Here is a 19,687-nt window from a genome sequence, read left to right as displayed (position 1 = left end):
GTTCTAACACCCCCTCCTAGTGTCCCCAGCAGAGAATGAGCAAACAACATGCAAATGGGAGGGGCTCCGACTGGTTCAGGTTTGTAACTGGAGGATGTGAAGCGGGACTCACGTTTGCCGACAGCTGATTGGTCAGGGAGGCCACCTTCTCCTGGGAAGACTCCAGCTCTCTGCGCAGTTTACGGATTTGCTTTAGAGAAGAAAAAAAAAACCAGTACAGGCAAACGTTCTAATATTTAAAAACTTTTCAATTTCAAAATGCATTCCTAGGGTTAGTATTTAAAACAGTTCTTGCATTTCCACTGTGAAATTGTATGGCGTGTCAACAAAAAATTACACAAGACACAGAAAACACAGCGTGTCCTACAGCTCAATACTTTACTGAGCTTAATGTTCAAACTGCAACCAAATGGCGAAGCATTACACGCGTGTAGAGGACACAGCTCGAGAAGGAGGCTTTGTTAAACATACACACATGGAAACATTCACTTGAACTGCAGTGTGACGATAACCACAGTGATTATCACAGGCTTGTCCCCCATGAACTGCCATTGTATTCCAGCCCTGTGGAGATGACAGGGCTGCCCGAGGGGCTTTGACAAACATCATCATGCAGCCTCTTACCTCTCCTTGCATCCTCTCCTCAGCCTGTGAAACCAGAACAGAGGAAACAGAACAGGGATAGGAGTTAGACTCGGTGTGACCATGCATCGCTTCAGCATGCACTGTCGAAACACTTCCCATGCAAAGTCTCAAACTCTGACAATTGTTCTTTGGAAAACAGTAGAGCCTTGCATGTGAATTCAATACCCCCAAAACCCCTTCATGAAGATAAATGCAATGAACTAATGAAAGTTGCTTCATTTTAAAACATGCAAGGACGCTATTTAAATTAAAGACTTGTGTATCTGTATAAAACCAGACTCTGTGGTTCCTTGTTTTCAGCCACTCTGCTATTTGGTCATGTATTCAGCTTCACCAGAGGCATGTGGAAGCTGCACTTATCACTGGGGGTATCGAGGCAGGCTGTGTGTACTCACCGAGGAGTAGTTGGATGAAGCACTGGATGCCAGGGATAGCACAGAGCCGTGGACTGTGAAGAGAGAGAGAGAGAGAGAGAGAGAGACAGACAGACAGGTTATTCAAAAGAAGGAAACAGGACTAAGATTTCTTATCTAGTTAAATAACTCAGCTGAGCGTAGAACAGTTTGCATTCACAAGCATATCCAGGTGTGTTTTACATGCGGTTTTAGGCTTGGGAATGGTCTCACCACTGAAGGTCCTCCCTTGTTACCACAATAATTGCCCCATCTAAAAGGCATCTTAATTCACATGGTAATACTACAATAAAACACAAAAAAACACACCAACTCATGGGGATAACGCTGTATCGACTAGAAGATCTTCAATCTTATTTTACAGACCACATGCATTGTTTTTGCTCCTACAGTTTTAGATGTTACTACGGTACGTCAACGCGGAATTTAGAACTTAACAGTTCTGAATGTTCTTTTGCTTTGCTTCCATCGGTGTCCCCAACCAAGCTTTAGGCATGAGTTCATTCTGAACAGAGAGTTCCGTTGCATCCCAACATCGTCATAAACATCTCTATTAAAACAGTCCAAGAGCTGCGCTCCAGCAAACATCACGAAAGCTGCTGTTAATGACCCACAGTTTCTCTCTGCAGCAGTGAGACTTTTTAAACCGGCCAGTCTCGTCCTTCACAGGGCTATGGCAGCTGTTTTGGAAGCATGTGAAAAGCAGTCCGGCTGTACCCAGGGGGAGCTCACTCACCGTCGTCCACGGGGTCCCGGAAGGAGCCGGAGCGGGTCATGCCTTTGGGTCGCTCTGCCAGGGAGAGGGTGCTGCCCACCTGAGAGGCCCCTCCGTACAGCTCAAAGGCTGCGTCGTGGGCAGGGATGCTGTTGGAGCGAGTGATGCGGGGGGTGCTGGAGCTCACTGCAGAGAGAGAGAGAGAAAAACTGCCTCAGGAGTGTTAATGGACCATGTGGACCAGGCACACACGATCACACACTGCTCTCTCACTGAAGTGCTACACAATGTGAACCAGAGACACATGATCACACACTGCTCTCTCACTGCAGTGCTACACAATGTGAACCAGGCACACACGATCACACACTGCTCTCTCACTGAAGTGCTACACAATGTGAACCAGAGACACATGATCACACACTGCTCTCTCACTGCAGTGCTACACAATGTGAACCAGGCACACACGATCACACACTGCTCTCTCACTGAAGTGCTACACAATGTGAACCAGAGACACATGATCACACACTGCTCTCTCACTGAAGTGCTACACAATGTGAACCAGAGACACATGATCACACACTGCTCTCTCACTGAAGTGCTACACAATGTGAACCAGAGACACATGATCACACACTGCTCTCTCACTGCAGTGCTACACAATGTGAACCAGACACACACGATCACACACTGCTCTCTCACTGAAGTGCTACACAATGTGAACCAGAGACACATGATCACACACTGCTCTCTCACTGCAGTGCTACACAATGTGAACCAGAGACACATGATCACACACTGCTCTCTCACTGAAGTGCTACACAATGTGAACCAGAGACACATGATCACACACTGCTCTCTCACTGCAGTGCTACACAATGTGAACCAGGCACACACGATCACACACTGCTCTCTCACTGAAGTGCTACACAATGTGAACCAGAGACACATGATCACACACTGCTCTCTCACTGCAGTGCTACACAATGTGAACCAGGCACACACGATCACACACTGCTCTCTCACTGAAGTGCTACACAATGTGAACCAGAGACACATGATCACACACTGCTCTCTCACTGAAGTGCTACACAATGTGAACCAGGCACTCACTGCTCTCTCACTGCAGTGCTACACAATGTAAACCAGAGACACATGATCACACACTGCTCTCTCACTGAAGTGCTACACAATGTGAACCAGAGACACATGATCACACACTGCTCTCTCACTGAAGTGCTACACAATGTGAACCAGGCACACACTGCTCTCTCACTGAAGTGCTACACAATGTGAACCAGGCACACACTGCTCTCTCACTGAAGTGCTACACAATGGTGCAGAAGAGTCTACAGCGGAAGGAGAGAGTCCGATCACACTTTAGAAAACACCTGTAAATGTATTATTACAGATTTGGACTCTTATTAATCATGTCACAAAATGACTGCGCTCTTAAAAAACCCAAGTCTAACGGACAATTCTATTATATGTCTCAATTGACATGCATGCTAATAGGAAAGATCAGACTTATTTGGCTGCAGGAATCATGACAGACAGACGATGATGAAATCCAGCTTGATGAATCACCATTGTTGTTCATCAAAGTGAATTTCACCATGGCAACCAAGTCCAACTTCCAGCTGGTGCCCGAGGCAATAGGTGACATCAATCATAGTCCAGATCCAGTGTACAAATCATTATTAATACTAATAAATCATCCAGAGAGGCGCCTCCTCCTCCCTTCTCCAACATGTATTCTTAATATTTATTTGGCAGACACCTTTATCCAAGGCACATCAACAGCCTCGAGTTAAAACAACTAACCCATTTATTACATCTTAATAGCGGCTTTCTGTTTAGAACAGTTTACAAAAATATTAAATAACAAAACAGCAACAACTGTGATAGACAGCTGAGGTTTAGTCTACGGATGCACTATGAACATCAACTCACAGGACGCAGTCAAAACAGAGGATGCATTATTTGGTACTTTGCTCTTAGGATTCATAAGTAATTGCAATCCGCTTAGAAGAAGATGTGTCTAAAGCTTGCAAAAATAAAATAAAAAATCCTGATGACCTTTGACTAAACATTTTTCCAAGACCTAGACAAACAGCGTGGGCATCATGTAAAAGCTTGATTCAACAGCATGGTGATGCCCCTGCCTAGGACTGACCGAGGCTGGTGAAGGGCCCCTTGCCTGTGGAGCTCAGGGACACGGAGGAGGGAGATGGCAGCTGGGGTGGGCACTCCGTCTCGGACAGGCCTCCGATGGTGTGGGAGTGCCGACGCTCTTTAGCGTCCTCTTCAGACTGGTAGGAGCTATAGCGACTGAGGGGACATGGATGCAGAACATCATTTCACACACCATCCAGCACCACAGTAACACTGCTAGAATACACACCGACACTAAAAGAAGCTTCTCTGACAAACGTTTTAAAAAGTCTCAGCGTCTTCAGGCTATTGCTCAAAGAGCCGTGAGTGTTTACTGTGGTGCTGCTACAAATACTGTTTATCATTCATAAAACATCCTTCTTTACTGGATAATTTTGCAAGCATTTTTTGTTTCCAGTAAGCCAAAGTGAAACCCTTCAAATAGTCATTAAACATTGATTTAAAGGTACAGCAGCAAACACTTAGAATGAGATTCATTAGGAATCCAGTCCTTTTTTTTCATTTGTGTTTATTAGAAATAATTCTGCACAAACCTGGAACTCCGGAGAGTGTAAAATGTCTGGAATGAAATTGAAATAGTTACCTCAGTCCCTTCTTGGGCAGAGTGTTCCTGTCCCTTTGAGAACTAGAGGACAAATAAAAACAATCAATTTTAATCAATATTAATGCCCTTGCAATGACCTTGGTTGTAAGAGAGGCTGACAGAGGGCTGGACTCGGTGAGACTGATGCATCCCGGCTGTCAGGCCGGTGATGAATTAGACTAGCCGTGGACTGAAGCGTGCCGCTGCACTGTTTGAGATGGTGGTGCAAACTGATCTGTATTTTGAGATTGATCCAGAGAATGGACAACCTGAAAGACCCGACGAGATAAAGTTCAGAGACCAATCGGCTACGAGCAAAAGGACAGGCGCTGATGGGCCGATCGGTCTCCTCTCGCTCGTACATTTTCTTACCATAGACTTCATTAAAAAGTGAGGACATTGAGGGGAGAGAAACTGAAAGCATTCAAATCTCACTCTGGGTGCTTACCTTTCAATGAGCGAGGAGCGAACCCCGGGGCTCCAGCCCAGCGTGCCCCGCTCCTCCTCCCTCTCTCTGGGCTCAGCCCCGGGGTAGCTGGGGGCCGCTGGCACGCTCATGTGGAGGGGCAAGGACTCCATGCTGCGGTGCAGTCCGGACAGCTTGGGGTAGAGCAAGGGGGAGGAGCCCAGGCCCAGGCCCAGGCCCTGCGCGCTGAAGCAGCTGTTGGAGTTGACGTTGAGGATGGGAGCAGGGCTGGGGGTCAGACAGGGGCTGGGGGAGGCTGGCAGGTCCTGGAGCTTGCTGAGGGGGGGAGCCCCAGGGGGGGGGTGGTCTGGGATGCACATGTCAGAGTCCAGGCTGCTGGAGCTCACCTTGTCCAGGTGAGCCAGGCTGGGCGGCTTTCCGAGGGACTTGGAGCTCAGCACCCTGCGGAAATGGGAAGCATGATAGAAATAAGAGGAAGCAGCATTCGGGTCTTTAGAATATAAAAAAAATAATAATAAATCAATAAAAAAAATGGGTCTTTCGTGTAACCTAAAGGTATCACAAGACCTCCCCACAGCATTTCTAACAGTATTTACACAGTCTTTAAAACCAATGCAGAATGTAGAATGCTGAACTTAAATGGTGGCATTGCCAGGCTTTGTCAAAACCCTTCTTCCCCGCTCACCACCACCCTCTTGTGGTAGAACTCTGTAGTGCAGTAGTAGGAGCAGCAGCTGGGTTTCTCTGGTGTCACACTGTGGTGATGGCTCTGTGTGTGTATATAAAGAGTTTCTAGGCATGTCCCTGCGTTTGTCAGGGCTGTAGGGTCGAAGGCACGGGCAGTGTATCCAATTGCAGAGTCAGTATGGAGCCTCTCAGAGGAAGCTCTTGAGCAGATCATTTTAAACAGAATGAGCAGAATACTGATCAGTGCAATGAATAGAATACATCTACCCCAGGGTTTAATCCCGTGAAACATTCTTCCATGAAAAGAAACCTTCACAGAACCACAGACTCATAAAGAAAAAGACATCATAATGGTGTGGTGACAGACACAGAGAGGTAGGCAGTACCTGTGTGCGGTGGGAGAGGAGAGCTCAGAGGACTTGGTCCCGCTCGGAGGACGCAGGCCCTGCAGTTTGGAGCCGGGCTCCGGTACTGGTTTGAGCGGCCCGCACTCCGAGTCCGAAGCCACTGCCTTGGCCTTGGCCTTCTCCTTCTCCTTCTCACGGTCCGTCTGGTTGACCGGGCCCAGACTGGCACGGCTGCTGGTCTTGGCAGAGCCGGGCTCCTTGAGACGGGAGAGGCCCGCGCTGGGCTTGGTGCTGAGCAGGCCCGTGTCGATGCTGCTGCTGACGGGGCGAGCGCCGGCCCTGCTCCCCGTGACGCTCATGCAGCTGGACTTGGACGGGCGCGGCAGGCTGCGGTACTGAATGTTGTTTCGGGCGTTGGGAGACAGGAACCCCTCGGACACTTCCAGGCTGGTCTTGCGCCCCCCGCCCCCCCCGCCCGCTGGCTTCACGGGGATGCCCGAGGTTTTGGGAGCCTTGCCTACGGTGGCTGAGCCGCTGCAGATGGCCGCTCCCCCGGCCGTCATGACGGTCGCTGTGCCCGTGGTTTTCTTGTAGCCGAACGAGCCTCCTGCAGAGGGCCGGACGATTCCAGAGGGGGGCTTCCTGGTCTCTCCCCGGTCCTTCCCTGCGTCCGAGCACGACCTCTGCAGGCTCGTCCCCTTCACTGCCATTTTGACCTTGTCCACCGCCTTCTGGTCACTCTTACCTGCAGGAAAGAAAGAGCAGCACACAGTAACACAGGAGTCGCGCCGCTGTGTCCCCAAAACACACACGCGTTTTGAGGTGAAGTACTCCATTCATTTACTGCAGACTCGTTTTATTAGTTATTTTTTGTTGTTGTAAATATCAGACTAGTATGTATTTCCTGTATAATTCTCCCTGGTTTGTTTTTCTATGAGGCCCTGGTACCCAGGCACTAACAGTTTACAAGAGCGAGGAGGAGTAAGGAGGGCTTGGAAGCGAGATGAAAGCTTGGGTCTGTGAGATTTAAAGATGCAATGATTATTAAAAAAAAAAAAAAAAAATCGCCATGGCTTTTATTTTTAAACATTCGTGAATCCATTTCGTCGCTCTGGCGTCCTGTTCGGAGCCTCAGGTCTGAGGTAGCTGCAGTTCCCACAAACACCCCCCCTCTCCTCACGTGTAGAATAAAGCTCTATTCACAGTCTACACATGCATCTGCTTCTTGCTTTTCAATACTGAAGTGCTAAACTGCGGTGCAGTTTGAATTGACACAAGCCTAAGCCCAGTGTTATAAAGGGTTTCTAAAGGGATAAAGGGGCTACGCTACAGTTTCTACTAAGCCTGCTGATCAGGTGGCAGGCAGCGTGCCAGCTGCAGCTCGGTAAGCTGATTCTGCTGGTGGACAAGCAGAGAGAGCTGCAGCCTGTGCAGGATACCCAGGAGCCGTCTGTCCAGCAGTTCAAGTCTCAACAATGTCATTCAAAAGGTCTTTCCAGCGGCTTTTCTTCTGCCCAGTTTTTTTTTTTTTTTTTTGCATGTTTTTGTTTACGACTAAGTCGCCCTGGATAAGGGTGTCTGCTAAGAAATAAATAATAATAATAATAATTATAAAATGGTTCAAGCCAAGAATGAATCATTAATGAATGTCTTTCAATATAACATGTCGAAGGACGTTGGCTTCAGCTTACTGAAAAGCACACAATACAACCACTTCTTATTATGCAGCAGTTATTTCAAGTCCTGCAGACTTGCTGACAGTGGATTTCAGCAGCCTGCACTGTGGTTTTGAATTGCAGCGTGTGGAAAACGTAATAAAAGCTTTCTTATCCAAAAACTGCCCGCTTATTTCGTCAGCATTTTTGAGGCATTCCCCCTCACACTGGCTTGTGTCCCAGGACGCTCTGAATTTACTCCCCTGGTCTCTGCCCAAGAATATTTAAGAGTCTGACTCTTCAAACCACTTAGACCTTGTCAGCACGTGCTTATAAAAAGGTAACAAACTGCTCTCAACTCCACAGATGTTCCGAGTGATGCAAACATCACAGAAACACAAAGACGAAGTTTACAAAAGAAAAAAAAAAATCACAAAAACGTCACATTCGCTATTCTTTAACAAACAATCGTGGCTTTCCTATGACATTTTAAAATAGCATTTCCAAGCGTGCGTGCCGACCAGCAAGGTTAACAAACAGCTTGAGCCCTAGAAGAGACAGCCTGCTAAAAATAAGGACAGAAACACAAAGAAGAACCGTTACTGTTTCTGCTCACCGCCTCCCATAGCCATACTGTTTGCTGCCATCACTCTGAATCCCTGAACCTGTGATGAAGCGCGCTGCTGCAGTGCCACTCCTGTGCGCTTACCGGCCACTCTGAGGGTGCTCTGGGAGGCGTGTGTGATGGGGGAGGTGACCCCGATGGGGGGGTTCTTGCCCTTCTTGAGGGCGCTGGGCTGGCAGAGGCTGGTGGGCTTCTTTAACTCTGGCTTGGCCGCCTCCTCGCTCCCGGCTTCGGGCCGCACCTTCCTCCAGCGGCTGGGCGTCTCTGCCTTCAGGCTGCCCGTGTCGTAGCTCCCGCTGTCGGCCTTGCAGTGCCCTTTGCCCTCCTCGCTGTACCAGGAGAGGCCGCTTTCCACCAACGAGCGCTTCTCAGCGTCCGTGCGCAGCTGTGAGCAGAAAGAGAGAGCACGTGTAAAACGATGTCAAATACGGATGCCAAGTGTCTCTGGTTACTGTGTCCTTACATTATAGTTACTTAAACAATTACAATGTTATTATGACTAGTTACAATGTACTGCATGTGTAAATCTTTTTGCACATTAAGTACATTGTAACTAAGCATAATAACATTGTAATTATGTGTAAGCACACATGTATTTACTAAGTAACTACTATGTAAAAGCACAGTAATAAGATATACTTCATGTAAAGTGTTACCCATCAGGCATTGCGTGCGAGTTTTTGACTTATCGTGTTGTGAAATGATACCCACTCGTAGTCCTTAAATTGCCTTGGCTGGATCTAAAGGCTGGTTACCGCTGTCAGGGCTGTGTTACGCTGACAACCTGAAGAACAGGTTGGATTGGATAGACGGTTATTGTAACTCTCACAGTGTTACAGCCTGGTCTTTCAGACACAAGTACAAAGCGCTTTACAGTTGTATGTAAAAGCATTCAAGTGTGCGTCTCCCAGCTCCAGCTCTGTCACACAATAATCCCTCCCACACCAGACACTGCCCAACGCTGCATTTCCATCTGCACCTCAGAACTCAAGAGCCTGTTCCAACAGAACACTGGGGCTGCCCTCCATTCCACCTGCAGCTCGCAATCCAATCTGAAACCAGCCAAGGGTATGGACAAATCCCACAATCCTTTAACTGAAGAGGTTCACTTCCTGTGTCACAGGAAATGGAACCCCACACCGTTTCCTAGAAGGGCAGCGTGGAACACACGTGTCCTGCAGGTCTCAGCTGGGGGGGGTCTCTATAATCTCCTTCAATATCATGTCAGGGATGCTACAAAAGCAATGCACCTATATGTACTCACAATGGTATAGTGGAATGGTGCCACAATGCCATCGATGACAAGCTGGCATCCATATCTTTTTAGATTTAAGTATAAAAATGAAGAGGAGTGCTCACCACGATGGCAGAGTTGCGGCGCGAGCCGGTGGGCGTGGTGGGCAAGGAGTTGAGCGAGGAGCTGGCGTTGAACTCTTCAGAGCTGAGATTGTCCGAGGCGTCGCTGAGACCACTGCTGATAGAGCTGCTCTCATCCCAGCTGAAAAGCAGACAGAGAGGGGAAAGAGGGTCAGGCTTTCACAAGCGAGGGCTCAACCAGATCTGAAGCCCTTTCACCTCCACACTGTGATGAGAGAAAAAGCAGATTCGAAAAAGAAATGATTTATCAAAACCAAAAACTGACACGCAGCCTGAAATTGAATTGCAGTCAAAAAACCATTCAACTGTAGGAGTGCAATAAATACTACAATACCCATCAGGATCATGCACAAGATCGGTCTAACAGGAGGATGCACTGATCAGCCAGCCTCTTCACAACAAACTGGGTAAGCTGGGTCCTTCTAATATACCTCTGTCTAGCTGCACAACTCCAAGGAGGTAATGAAGCTGTTTCACAGAACTGCTCCCTAATATTACCTTAAAACAAGACAGTTCAAGAATACTGCTGATCTGGGAAAACAGTACAATTTCAAAAGATTGAATATTAATAAAGGTCATTACAATAGCTATGATTTTTTATTCCATCTATGACCCCATGAATAAACCGCATATTTTCATCTGAATTCTCCATTTGCCAGTTCCTGGCTGCCAGTCCCTGCAGGGCGATTAAACCCCTTGGGGAAGACAATGCTGTACTTTTCAACGAGACTAAACTATCTATCGGACTACAGCAAGGCAAGAGAAGCAGCAGCAATTCTGCAGCATCTAGGGTCCTACCAGCACGGAAAACAACCTGGGATGATTTTCGAAGCGAGCAGGGAATCACACTGACAGCTGCAGTCAGCCCGGGGGTCCGAGCTCCCTGCCCAGGACAGACGCTATAGGGAGGGGGGACTTTTCAGTTCGGTGGCTGTGTAGGTCAGTGTGCCCCGCGAGGGAGGAAAGAAAGAAACTTCAGCAGCAAGGGGAAGTGAACTCTGTGTGAGAACTCTGCTACATAATGAAAGGGTTACTGCAGGTATCACAGTGCTCTGGGCAACACCTGAGCGGTTGCAGGAGTACAAAGTGCATTCAAATCAGGTTTTACAAGCTTGAGGCACAGGAGTTAAAAAGGATTGTTTGAAGGTGTGGGAGACAGCGTTTCTCTGCAACCAGGAGTCACCTTGAAAGAAACAGGGGCTGGCAGCGTTCAAAGACATCTGAGGGGAGCTTCCTTCCTTCCCTTCTTTTCCAGCTTCACAGCCCAACTGCTTTGCTGTGTTGAGAGCAGAGCAGGGCTCCTGGACAGCGAGGCTGGGATCTGTCAGAGCGTGTCTCAGTCTCACAGCTCACAGCGAAGCGCATGGTAAATTAAAAACATCCCCAATACATGCACTCACTCATTCATTAAGTCATTGAGCCTCTCCCCTGTTACATGTTATCCTCCAGAACTATGGAATTTGAGTTACAAATGCACCAGCTTTTTCTTTTTTTAATCCCATCTAAAGACCATTTATTTTTCTGTAAGTCAGTTTTTCCGATTATAAAATGCAATGTGAAAGACATGCAGTGGGCTGGATTTAAATTCAAGGCAGTTTACATATTAACCACGCAGAGTGTCTGGCAGGCAGACACACTGCAGCATTAAGAGCAAAGGTTCACGTTCTGAATGAACACGGCTGTGTTCTAGAACACAAATACAGACACTCCGTCGGTCTGAGCTGAAGCGAGCGTCTTTCACAATTAGGAAGCCTCATTAAATGATATGCCATTACCACCTCCAGGCCTCTGTACAGACCCGCATGAAAAACAGCACATTCATTATGGATTTTAGTAACAGGTTGAAGCCTGCTTTTGTATTCCTCTTAATGGAGGAAATAGAAATAGATAATAATCCTGGTCTTATTTTTTTAAAATAAAGCTGCCTGTTAATTTGGACACCCAGCGCTTCATGTAACAATGTTATTAAGTCTAATTTCACACGTATAATGATAAAGCAAGCCCTGGGCCAGCTAATAAATACTCAATTACACTGTGGTTCGATGAAAAATGAGCAGAGTCTCCTAAATGAGGAATAAATGTCTCGTCACACATTAACAGATCTGAACACAACACACAGACTGGACAGAGATTATCACATTATAAATATTTATACAGAGCATCTTACACAACCCAGTATCCAGAACCTTACACTACAGGAGAATGGGAAGCAGAGTTTTTACCTGGATCCAGGGAAACGCATGCAAGTAGAATGCTGGGAGCTTTCAATGCTAACGGGTGCAGTGCAACATACTCAAGAAAGTGTCTACTTTCTATACCCATGTTGAACAGATACGTCTCCCTGAAAACGTTACCCGTATATTAAACTCGATGTGACGTTGAGATTTAAACCTGCATCTCTGTCTATGTGTGTTATAGAATGTGCATTGCATCAGATCTTGGGGTGTGTCTTTATGCTGTGAGTAAACCATTCCATTGTGTGGAAACAGACCAGCTCTAGGAATCGCTGCTGCGACTTGTCAAGTATTTTACTGAACCAGCGAAGTCAACATGAACGGAGACAGAAACACTCCAAACATGACATCTTCTTGTTGAATACTGAACACAGACGCTTGCTAGAACGCATAGCCTTCATGACTGTTAACACACATCAATAAAACATTCAGAGGTCTGGTGGCTGTGGTTATTCGGCAAATGTGAGTAACTTGGCGAACGACTTTACACAAGAGATGTAAAGTTGGAAACTATTGCCTCATGCTAAATCACCCGCCACGAATCAAAAAATAAAAACCTCTGCAATCCTTTCAGAGGGACAGACGTGGTGCAGCGGTGGATGTCAAGGTCATTAAAATGCAGTCAGTTTAGAGTTTAAAATGATCAGAGACAAAAGCAAGCTACTTCATACAATGCACATTGTGTATTGAGATTAACAAAAAGTGCTGTTAACGAAAGAGAGTTGAAAAAGAAATAACTGAAAGAAAGAAATAAAGCGACATTGTGCAAGCCTGCTCAGCCTCTCATCAAGCACAGTTCATTCACTACAGCAAGTGGGTTACATACACAGATCCTCTGTGATTGGACCCGCATTGTGTAAGGAGAGGCGGATCCTCTGTGATTGGACCCGCATTGTGTAGGAGAGGCGGATCCTCTGTGATTGGACCCGCATTGTGTAAGGAGAGGAGGATGCTCTGTGATTGGACCCGCATTGTGTAAGGAGAGGCGGATCCTCTGTGATTGGACCCGCATTGTGTAAGGAGAGGAGGATGCTCTGTGATTGGACCCGCATTGTGTAAGGAGAGGAGGATGCTCTGTGATTGGACCCGCATTGTGTAAGGAGGGGCGGATCCTCTGTGATTGGACCCGCATTGTGTAAGGAGAGGCGGATCCTCTGTGATTGGACCCGCATTGTGTAAGGAGAGGAGGATGCTCTGTGATTGGACCCGCATTGTGTAAGGAGAGGCGGATCCTCTGTGATTGGACCCGCATTGTGTAAGGAGAGGAGGATGCTCTGTGATTGGACCCGCATTGTCAGGAGAGGCGGATCCTCTGTGATTGGACCCGCATTGTGTAAGGAGAGGCGGATCCTCTGTGATTGGACCCGCATTGTGTAGGAGAGGCGGATCCTCTCTGATTGGACCCCTATTATAAGGAGAGGTGTTTGTCATTTTGTATCTGTTCCCCTGTGTATACATGTCTTGGGCATAATCGTATTATTTGGATCCCACGATATGCCGAAAACCATCTTCTTTATGCCAAGGGCCCGCGGTTACCGTGAGAACAGGGCAGTTCCGAGCCCAGGCCCGCATGACTACATCACCAGGGGGGGTTTGGAACCGTGAACTTGAAAACATAATAGCTATATTCTTCCCTGCTCTGGCATCCACATAATCAAAGCTAATGTGTGGCTTGCTGAGTACACTTAATCTTTAAATGGGGACTCGAGTCTTCAGGCTCCGCTTACAACAACTGTACTGTTGGCAGGGACCGGCCTCTGTACTCACAGCACAAGAGCCAGACTGTAAAGGATGAGATTGCTGTGTGCTGGGAGGGCTTTGGAGAGACGCAGGAGCAAAGCGCATATGCAGTGCCACTGCAGCTTTTTCATACTGCAACAAGATAAACTGGATCAGGCCTCACGCTTGTTCCATTTGAACCCTGTAGAGTTAGTCCTGAAAATTAACATCCATTTCTATACCCTCTAGTATCATTTATAATGCATTTCCTAACACTTTGAAAAACCTCAGAAGGGGTAAACGCAATGAAACAGCCCTCCAGCCACGCTGCTACACACCCACCCGAGTCTCCCACCCTTCACACTGTCACCAACGATTGAGACCTCTTCAGCTCCAACACAAACTCAGGACTACTGTAATGAAAACAGGAGGGACAAGTGAAGGACAGTTACATTCACTCAAAGGGACATTTCACATTGGGGAAGAGGCTCTCCGGTCTGTAAAGAAGACATCTGTTAAACAGACACACACACACACACACACACACACACACACACACACACAGAGCCAATGCAGAGAACAGCACTGTAACAGCTGTAATAAGAGTCGAATCTCTTCTTTGTGGTAATAAAATGCCCGAGTGTTGTGAAGAAACGCAGCAGAGCAGGTGTGACGCGATACCCTAGAATACTGAAAACCACGTCCAGCTTCCTTCGACAACCAAGATTCACAACAGCACCCTGCCGGAGGTCACATAACATTACGAACTTACACAGGGGCTCTCAGGATCCCTCAGAAAACATGCTAGAACCAAACTCCATACCTTCAAACCAAAAACAGCTATGAAAGAGTCAAATCAACACCACCAAGGCGTCCGAGGAGGACAGATGGACCGGAGAACGGAGAACAGACGGGGCAGACTGGCAACAGAAAGACAGACAAAGCGTGGGCATGAAACGAAGGGAGCAGAACCAAGCGCAACATGAGGACAAAGAGCTACAGCTTCAGAGGCATCTCTCCACTCCCTGGACAAAATATAGCAACAACAACGAGAAGCACAAAGCCTGACACACCTGTAGAGACATTGCTAATCTGTCGCAGGGGGTGGCGGTTGCCTTTTCAAAACAGGACTTGGGGATTCCCAGCATACACAATACCCCAGGGTTGTTTGGAGCAGTGTATATAAACACAGCATTGGGTTTCCAGATATAGTTCAGCGACTGCGCTGGGGAGGAGTTTAACAGCCTAGGTGGTCTGGACAGTGTTTACAGTGCTTAAAGCTGCCCAGCAGACATGGAAACTGTTAAATTTAACTGTGAGTTTAAAGGGTTTCCTTCCGTTCCTGTTATCAGCAGGGCAGGGACCAGAAACCTTAACCCTGTGAATGCTGGTCTTTAGTGAAAGTATTTAGCATTAGACTTTAAACTGTGCTGCCATCTCACTCTTTCAATAAGGTATCACTGCGATCAGCGTGGGTGACAGGGAGGAGGGGAGGGTTACATTGTTCAATCATTGTTTCTTTCACTGGTCTGAAGAAACGATTATCTGAAACTGCCAGACTTTTCATCAACCACTTAAACACGAAAGCCAAACCAAATGAACGCCTTTGTCTGGTAGACAAACATTTCAGCAAGTGCCTTTCAGTGGCGTGTGTGGGTGAACGCGCACAAGCCTGCGTGTGAGACTGCTTGATATCGCTGTCTGTCTGCGAGAGAGGGGGTGCTGTCACATTCTGCTAACATATGAGACAACCCCCCCCCCCCCCCCCCGAGAGAGACCCCCAGACTGGCTACAATGACATTGCGATGGGACACACTCCCAGCGGGACAGAGAGAACCGCCCCGGCTGCACATTTATTATCCGCTACCAGCTCACTGGAAAGCCTCGTAAAACATGCTGAGAGACTAACTTCACCTCAAGAGCTTGAACAGCCTTCTCCTGCCTTTGAAAACTCCCACACTGTGACAGAACAGTAGCGACTGCAAACCTCCAGCAACAGCTGAAAGCATTCAGCACCAAGCTCCCATATGTGCACCAACTTCTGGTCCTCGTTCTACAGGATTTAATGAGCTGCTCCAATTACCCATCGATGGATCAGCACATGAGTACCAGGTGTCTCACTTGCACGTTTGCAACAGACGTTCAAGAACACTTGTATTCAAAAGCATTTGAATGTGAGTGTCTTAAAATGAGAAACGGCTGGGTTTTGAATTGGGGACTGCACCTCAAACGCATACCAACGTAAACATTCTACCACTAACAAGTTCAGAGTGGCGTTTCTCTGACGTTTGAACTCACAAACCCTCGAACTCCATTGCCACCCACTCGCAAGGGGTCGTACTTCATGAAAGCTTAAATGGACCAGAGCAACTTCTAAAATAAACCAAGTCATACAATTTGATTTGGTTTCCAACACGAGAAGGATGAATGAATCTGTGAACCTTGTGAGAGTCGTCCTGCACTTCTGAAATGTAAGGCTGTAAGAGAGCACTGCACTCACAGCACAGATGGGATGCAATATGGGGTGCTAGACAGCTTCCAGAACGAAGCTCCAGAGCACAGATTGCCCCTGTGTGAGACTGGCCAGTCATGCAGAAGTTAACTCTGTAATTGGACGATGGAGAGATTCCCAGCCCAATCCGGAAGCTGTGGGCGGACACACACACACACACACACACACACACACACACACACACACACACACACACACACACAATACAGAGCTTTGAGAGGTGCTTAATGACAAGCAAACAGAGGCTTCAGGATAATCAGAAAGGTGTTTAAATAGGGAGCAATTCTAATAAGAAAATAATAATTGGGAAGAGAAATGGAGGGCTTGACTAAACAGCAAGACGATCCCCCGCATGGTTAATTACAGCAGATTAGAGAGCCGTTTGAAACAGGTCTGTAATCACTTCTCTAATTCCCTCGGAGTCACGAGAGCTTGAGGAGAGAAGCTTTCAAAACTCAAACCCAATGCCACGGCGAGCCCGGGAACACTTTGATCATGAGCTGCATAGAAAATCAACGATCAAACCCATCACTTTCACATCGGAGCCAAACAGGACAGGTTCGACGGCTCGGAGCGGCGGGAGAAAAGAGCTTCCTGCTGGATTGGGAAGTCATTCCCGCCTCCCGCTGATCGGAGAGACGTTTCTGAGAATGCTGCCTGGTAACCTAGCAACAATGGCTTGTGCACAGAACCGAGAAAAATTAAGATGAGTACAGGGAGATGCCAGTGCAGGTCTCTTAAAAGATGTGGTGGAGCTATTGAAGAACTATTGCGTGAAGGCATTTTAGAATGGATCTATCCAAGTCTTCCTTTCACTTGGAAAGTCAAGACATGGAAAAAAATGTGCAAGACGGGAAACTGTAGTGCTAGTGCTAACAGATGATGCAATGGGAGAGATATTTCCACCAAGCGACCTGCACCACCGGTTTGTGTAATCTGATCATCGCAGGTTCCCCCGTTGACAGTCCAGGTGTGCACAGTCACCTTCTCATTATTCAAAATGACCTTCTATTAATTACTGTTTTTGATTATGCCTCACTTGCTTCTGTTAATGCTAACGGACTGTTTAAAAGAGCCTTTCATGTTTTAATCTCTTACACCTGCAGGTAACAATGACTGGCAATAACTTTAATACAGGAACGCACTCTTAAGAATTAGGAAGTACTGTAAAAGGAACTCAGAAGAGGTCAGGCTCAGGCAATCAGCAAAAACGATCTTCTTATTGAGTCGGAGAGAGTTAATAAAAAGGGATAAACGCCCTCCAGGGAGAAGCACAAGCCCTGGGCGAGTTAACTGTGCAGTACACTTCCTCTCAAAACAGGTCTGTTTATCCAGAGCGTTCATTGAACCCATGCAATGACATTTGAGAAGGTGAAGCCCTAACCACCAAGCAGAAGTTTTGTTCCTGTTTGCAATGGCCCGGTGCCAGCCTCGACTGACGGTTGATATGGATTTTGAATTTGTGACGATGAGAAATGTTTGGATTTGAAAAGGAGAAGTTTCAAATAGCACACAGTGCTGCTCACCCGGTTTCAAATAGCACACAGTGCTGCTCACCCGGTTTCAAATAGCACACAGTGCTGCTCACCCGGTTTCAAATAGCACACAGTGCTGCTCACCCGGTTTCAAATAGCACACAGTGCTGCTCACCCGGTTTCAAATAGCACACAGTGCTGCTCACCCGGTTTCAAATAGCACACAGTGCTGCTCACCCGGTTTCAAATAGCACACAGTGCTGCTCACCCGGTTTCAAATAGCACACAGTGCTGCTCACCCGGTTTCAAATAGCACACAGTGCTGCTCACCCGGTTTCAAGTGAAAGCAGTTGTCACTAGCCTGGCCTCTCATTACAGCTGCTTGAAACAGCTGGATGCCAACCCAAGTAGCACAGACTGGTCGCAGTTTATTACCCTGAAGAACGCACTCCTAAAAATCAAGGTGATGAAATCAAGGAGCTGCCATTCCTCCACTGGTTGAAGACTGGAGAGCACGTGCATTCAGCTTGAAGCCAATAACGCCACTGGATGGGTTTCTAGAACCCTGCAAACATGAAGAAATGATTTGAGGTATTTTATAGATATTTCAGTAGCAGCTGCACTGTGGGTATATTGTTTATCTATTTTTGTATCTTCTGGTGGTCTGGAACCCTCATACAGCCATTGGGGTGGGGGTGGGGGTGGGGGTGTGTGGGGGGAGCGTGTGCCCCTACAGCCAGAGACATTGAGGAGAATGTAAACAAAACAGGACCGTCAGCAAAGCCCCCTCCCACTTACCCAATTAAGTAGAGTGTCCTGAAGAATGTAACAAGCAAACACTAAGGAGTTTTAGAGCATGCAGCTTTAATTACTGTGTCCACCCAGCCGAGAAGCATTGTTTCCAGAAGAACGCCCACACACGCATGCACAGCCCTTATAGTGGAAACCGAAAAGCACAAACTGACCAATGGCATGTCCCGAGGACGTCTGTGGGGGGGGGGGGGGGGGGGGGGGGCTACCTGTCAAGTGTCCTCAATAACATTATGAATTGCAGCTTCCCATTGAAGGGCACGGGTTCGAATGCAGAATAGCAGATATTGCATCAGCTTGAACTTTACCACAAAAGTGTGGTCTGCCTGGCTTTAGGTGTGCACACAGTCAGGGGATGAAGATCCAACCTGAACTCTTCAAAAGGTCACTCTGCCCCTCAGTGCACCACTCTGACCAGTAGAGCACACAACCTCCCACACGTGTTTTCAATGTGGCCAACGGTGCGACAGCTCCCCTGTGCACACTAATGGGTTTATATAAAAAGTGTCAATCCCAGGTCACCAATCCGAAACACACCAAACAGAACGCAGGGTCAGACTGAATCAACGTTTAAAAAGATGTCTAACAGACACCCACTAATAAACAAACCTTTTTTTTCAAGCATATGTTGAGATTTTAGACACCACAATAATACGCAGCCTCTTCATGACAATTAGTTTCAATACCTCGTGGTTATACTGGAGGTGAACTTAAACACCACCACACAGGATATTGCACTCTTAAACCACTAAACCCTGCTTTGTTACGCTTGGAATAGGACTCTTAACTGTTCTCAAGTCCGCTCTAACATCAGTCGTGTTATAAATGTATTGTATTTCATACAGCTAACACACACTCCAGAGATCCGAGCCCTGCCTACAGAACAACATACACCGAATTACTGTTCTCTTCCGCTCTGCATCCACGTTTCCTACTCCAATAAAATATGCGTTTCCAAAAAGAGACTACAACCGAGCAGAACGCACCTTCAGGTTAACAAACCGCTCTACCGCTTAACAATTCAAGACCACTGGTGACAACACAGCCCACGTGTTGTATTTATTTGAATGTATTTCAGTGTGCACACCCGCCCCTCAGTAAGAAATCCGAGCTACCTGTTTGAATTCTTGCTTCTAAATTTATAAAACAATTACTTAGCAAGCACGCCAACGAAATACTAGTGTTGTGCAGTACTGTAAAAACAAACACACACACACACACACACACACACAAAAACAAACAATAGTACAAAAATATATATGCATGTGAACATTACATTACTGAA

General features: G+C 47.1%; 1 protein-coding gene across 6 annotated transcripts in view; it reads right to left on the bottom strand.

The window, feature by feature from the left end:
* Positions 1–19,687, bottom strand: part of LOC131702799 (neuron navigator 1-like) — a 107,071-nt gene that overhangs the window by 16,798 nt on the left and 70,586 nt on the right. For all 6 annotated transcript variants that reach the window (XM_059005106.1, XM_059005109.1, XM_059005105.1 and 3 more), the window contains 10 exons: positions 9,635–9,773; positions 8,360–8,660; positions 6,035–6,740; positions 4,983–5,402; positions 4,535–4,576; positions 3,953–4,107; positions 1,795–1,959; positions 1,041–1,093; positions 625–648; positions 113–190 (listed from right to left, as the gene is read on the bottom strand). In XM_059005106.1, coding sequence (XP_058861089.1) covers positions 113–190; positions 625–648; positions 1,041–1,093; positions 1,795–1,959; positions 3,953–4,107; positions 4,535–4,576; positions 4,983–5,402; positions 6,035–6,740; positions 8,360–8,660; positions 9,635–9,773 — 2,083 coding nt within the window. The remainder of the gene's footprint in view (positions 1–112; positions 191–624; positions 649–1,040; positions 1,094–1,794; positions 1,960–3,952; positions 4,108–4,534; positions 4,577–4,982; positions 5,403–6,034; positions 6,741–8,359; positions 8,661–9,634; positions 9,774–19,687) is intronic.

The sequence above is a fragment of the Acipenser ruthenus genome, chromosome 30, assembly GCF_902713425.1.
Source record: "Acipenser ruthenus chromosome 30, fAciRut3.2 maternal haplotype, whole genome shotgun sequence".
Lineage (NCBI taxonomy): Eukaryota > Metazoa > Chordata > Actinopteri > Acipenseriformes > Acipenseridae > Acipenser > Acipenser ruthenus.
This window is presented reverse-complemented; position numbering and strand designations above follow the sequence as displayed.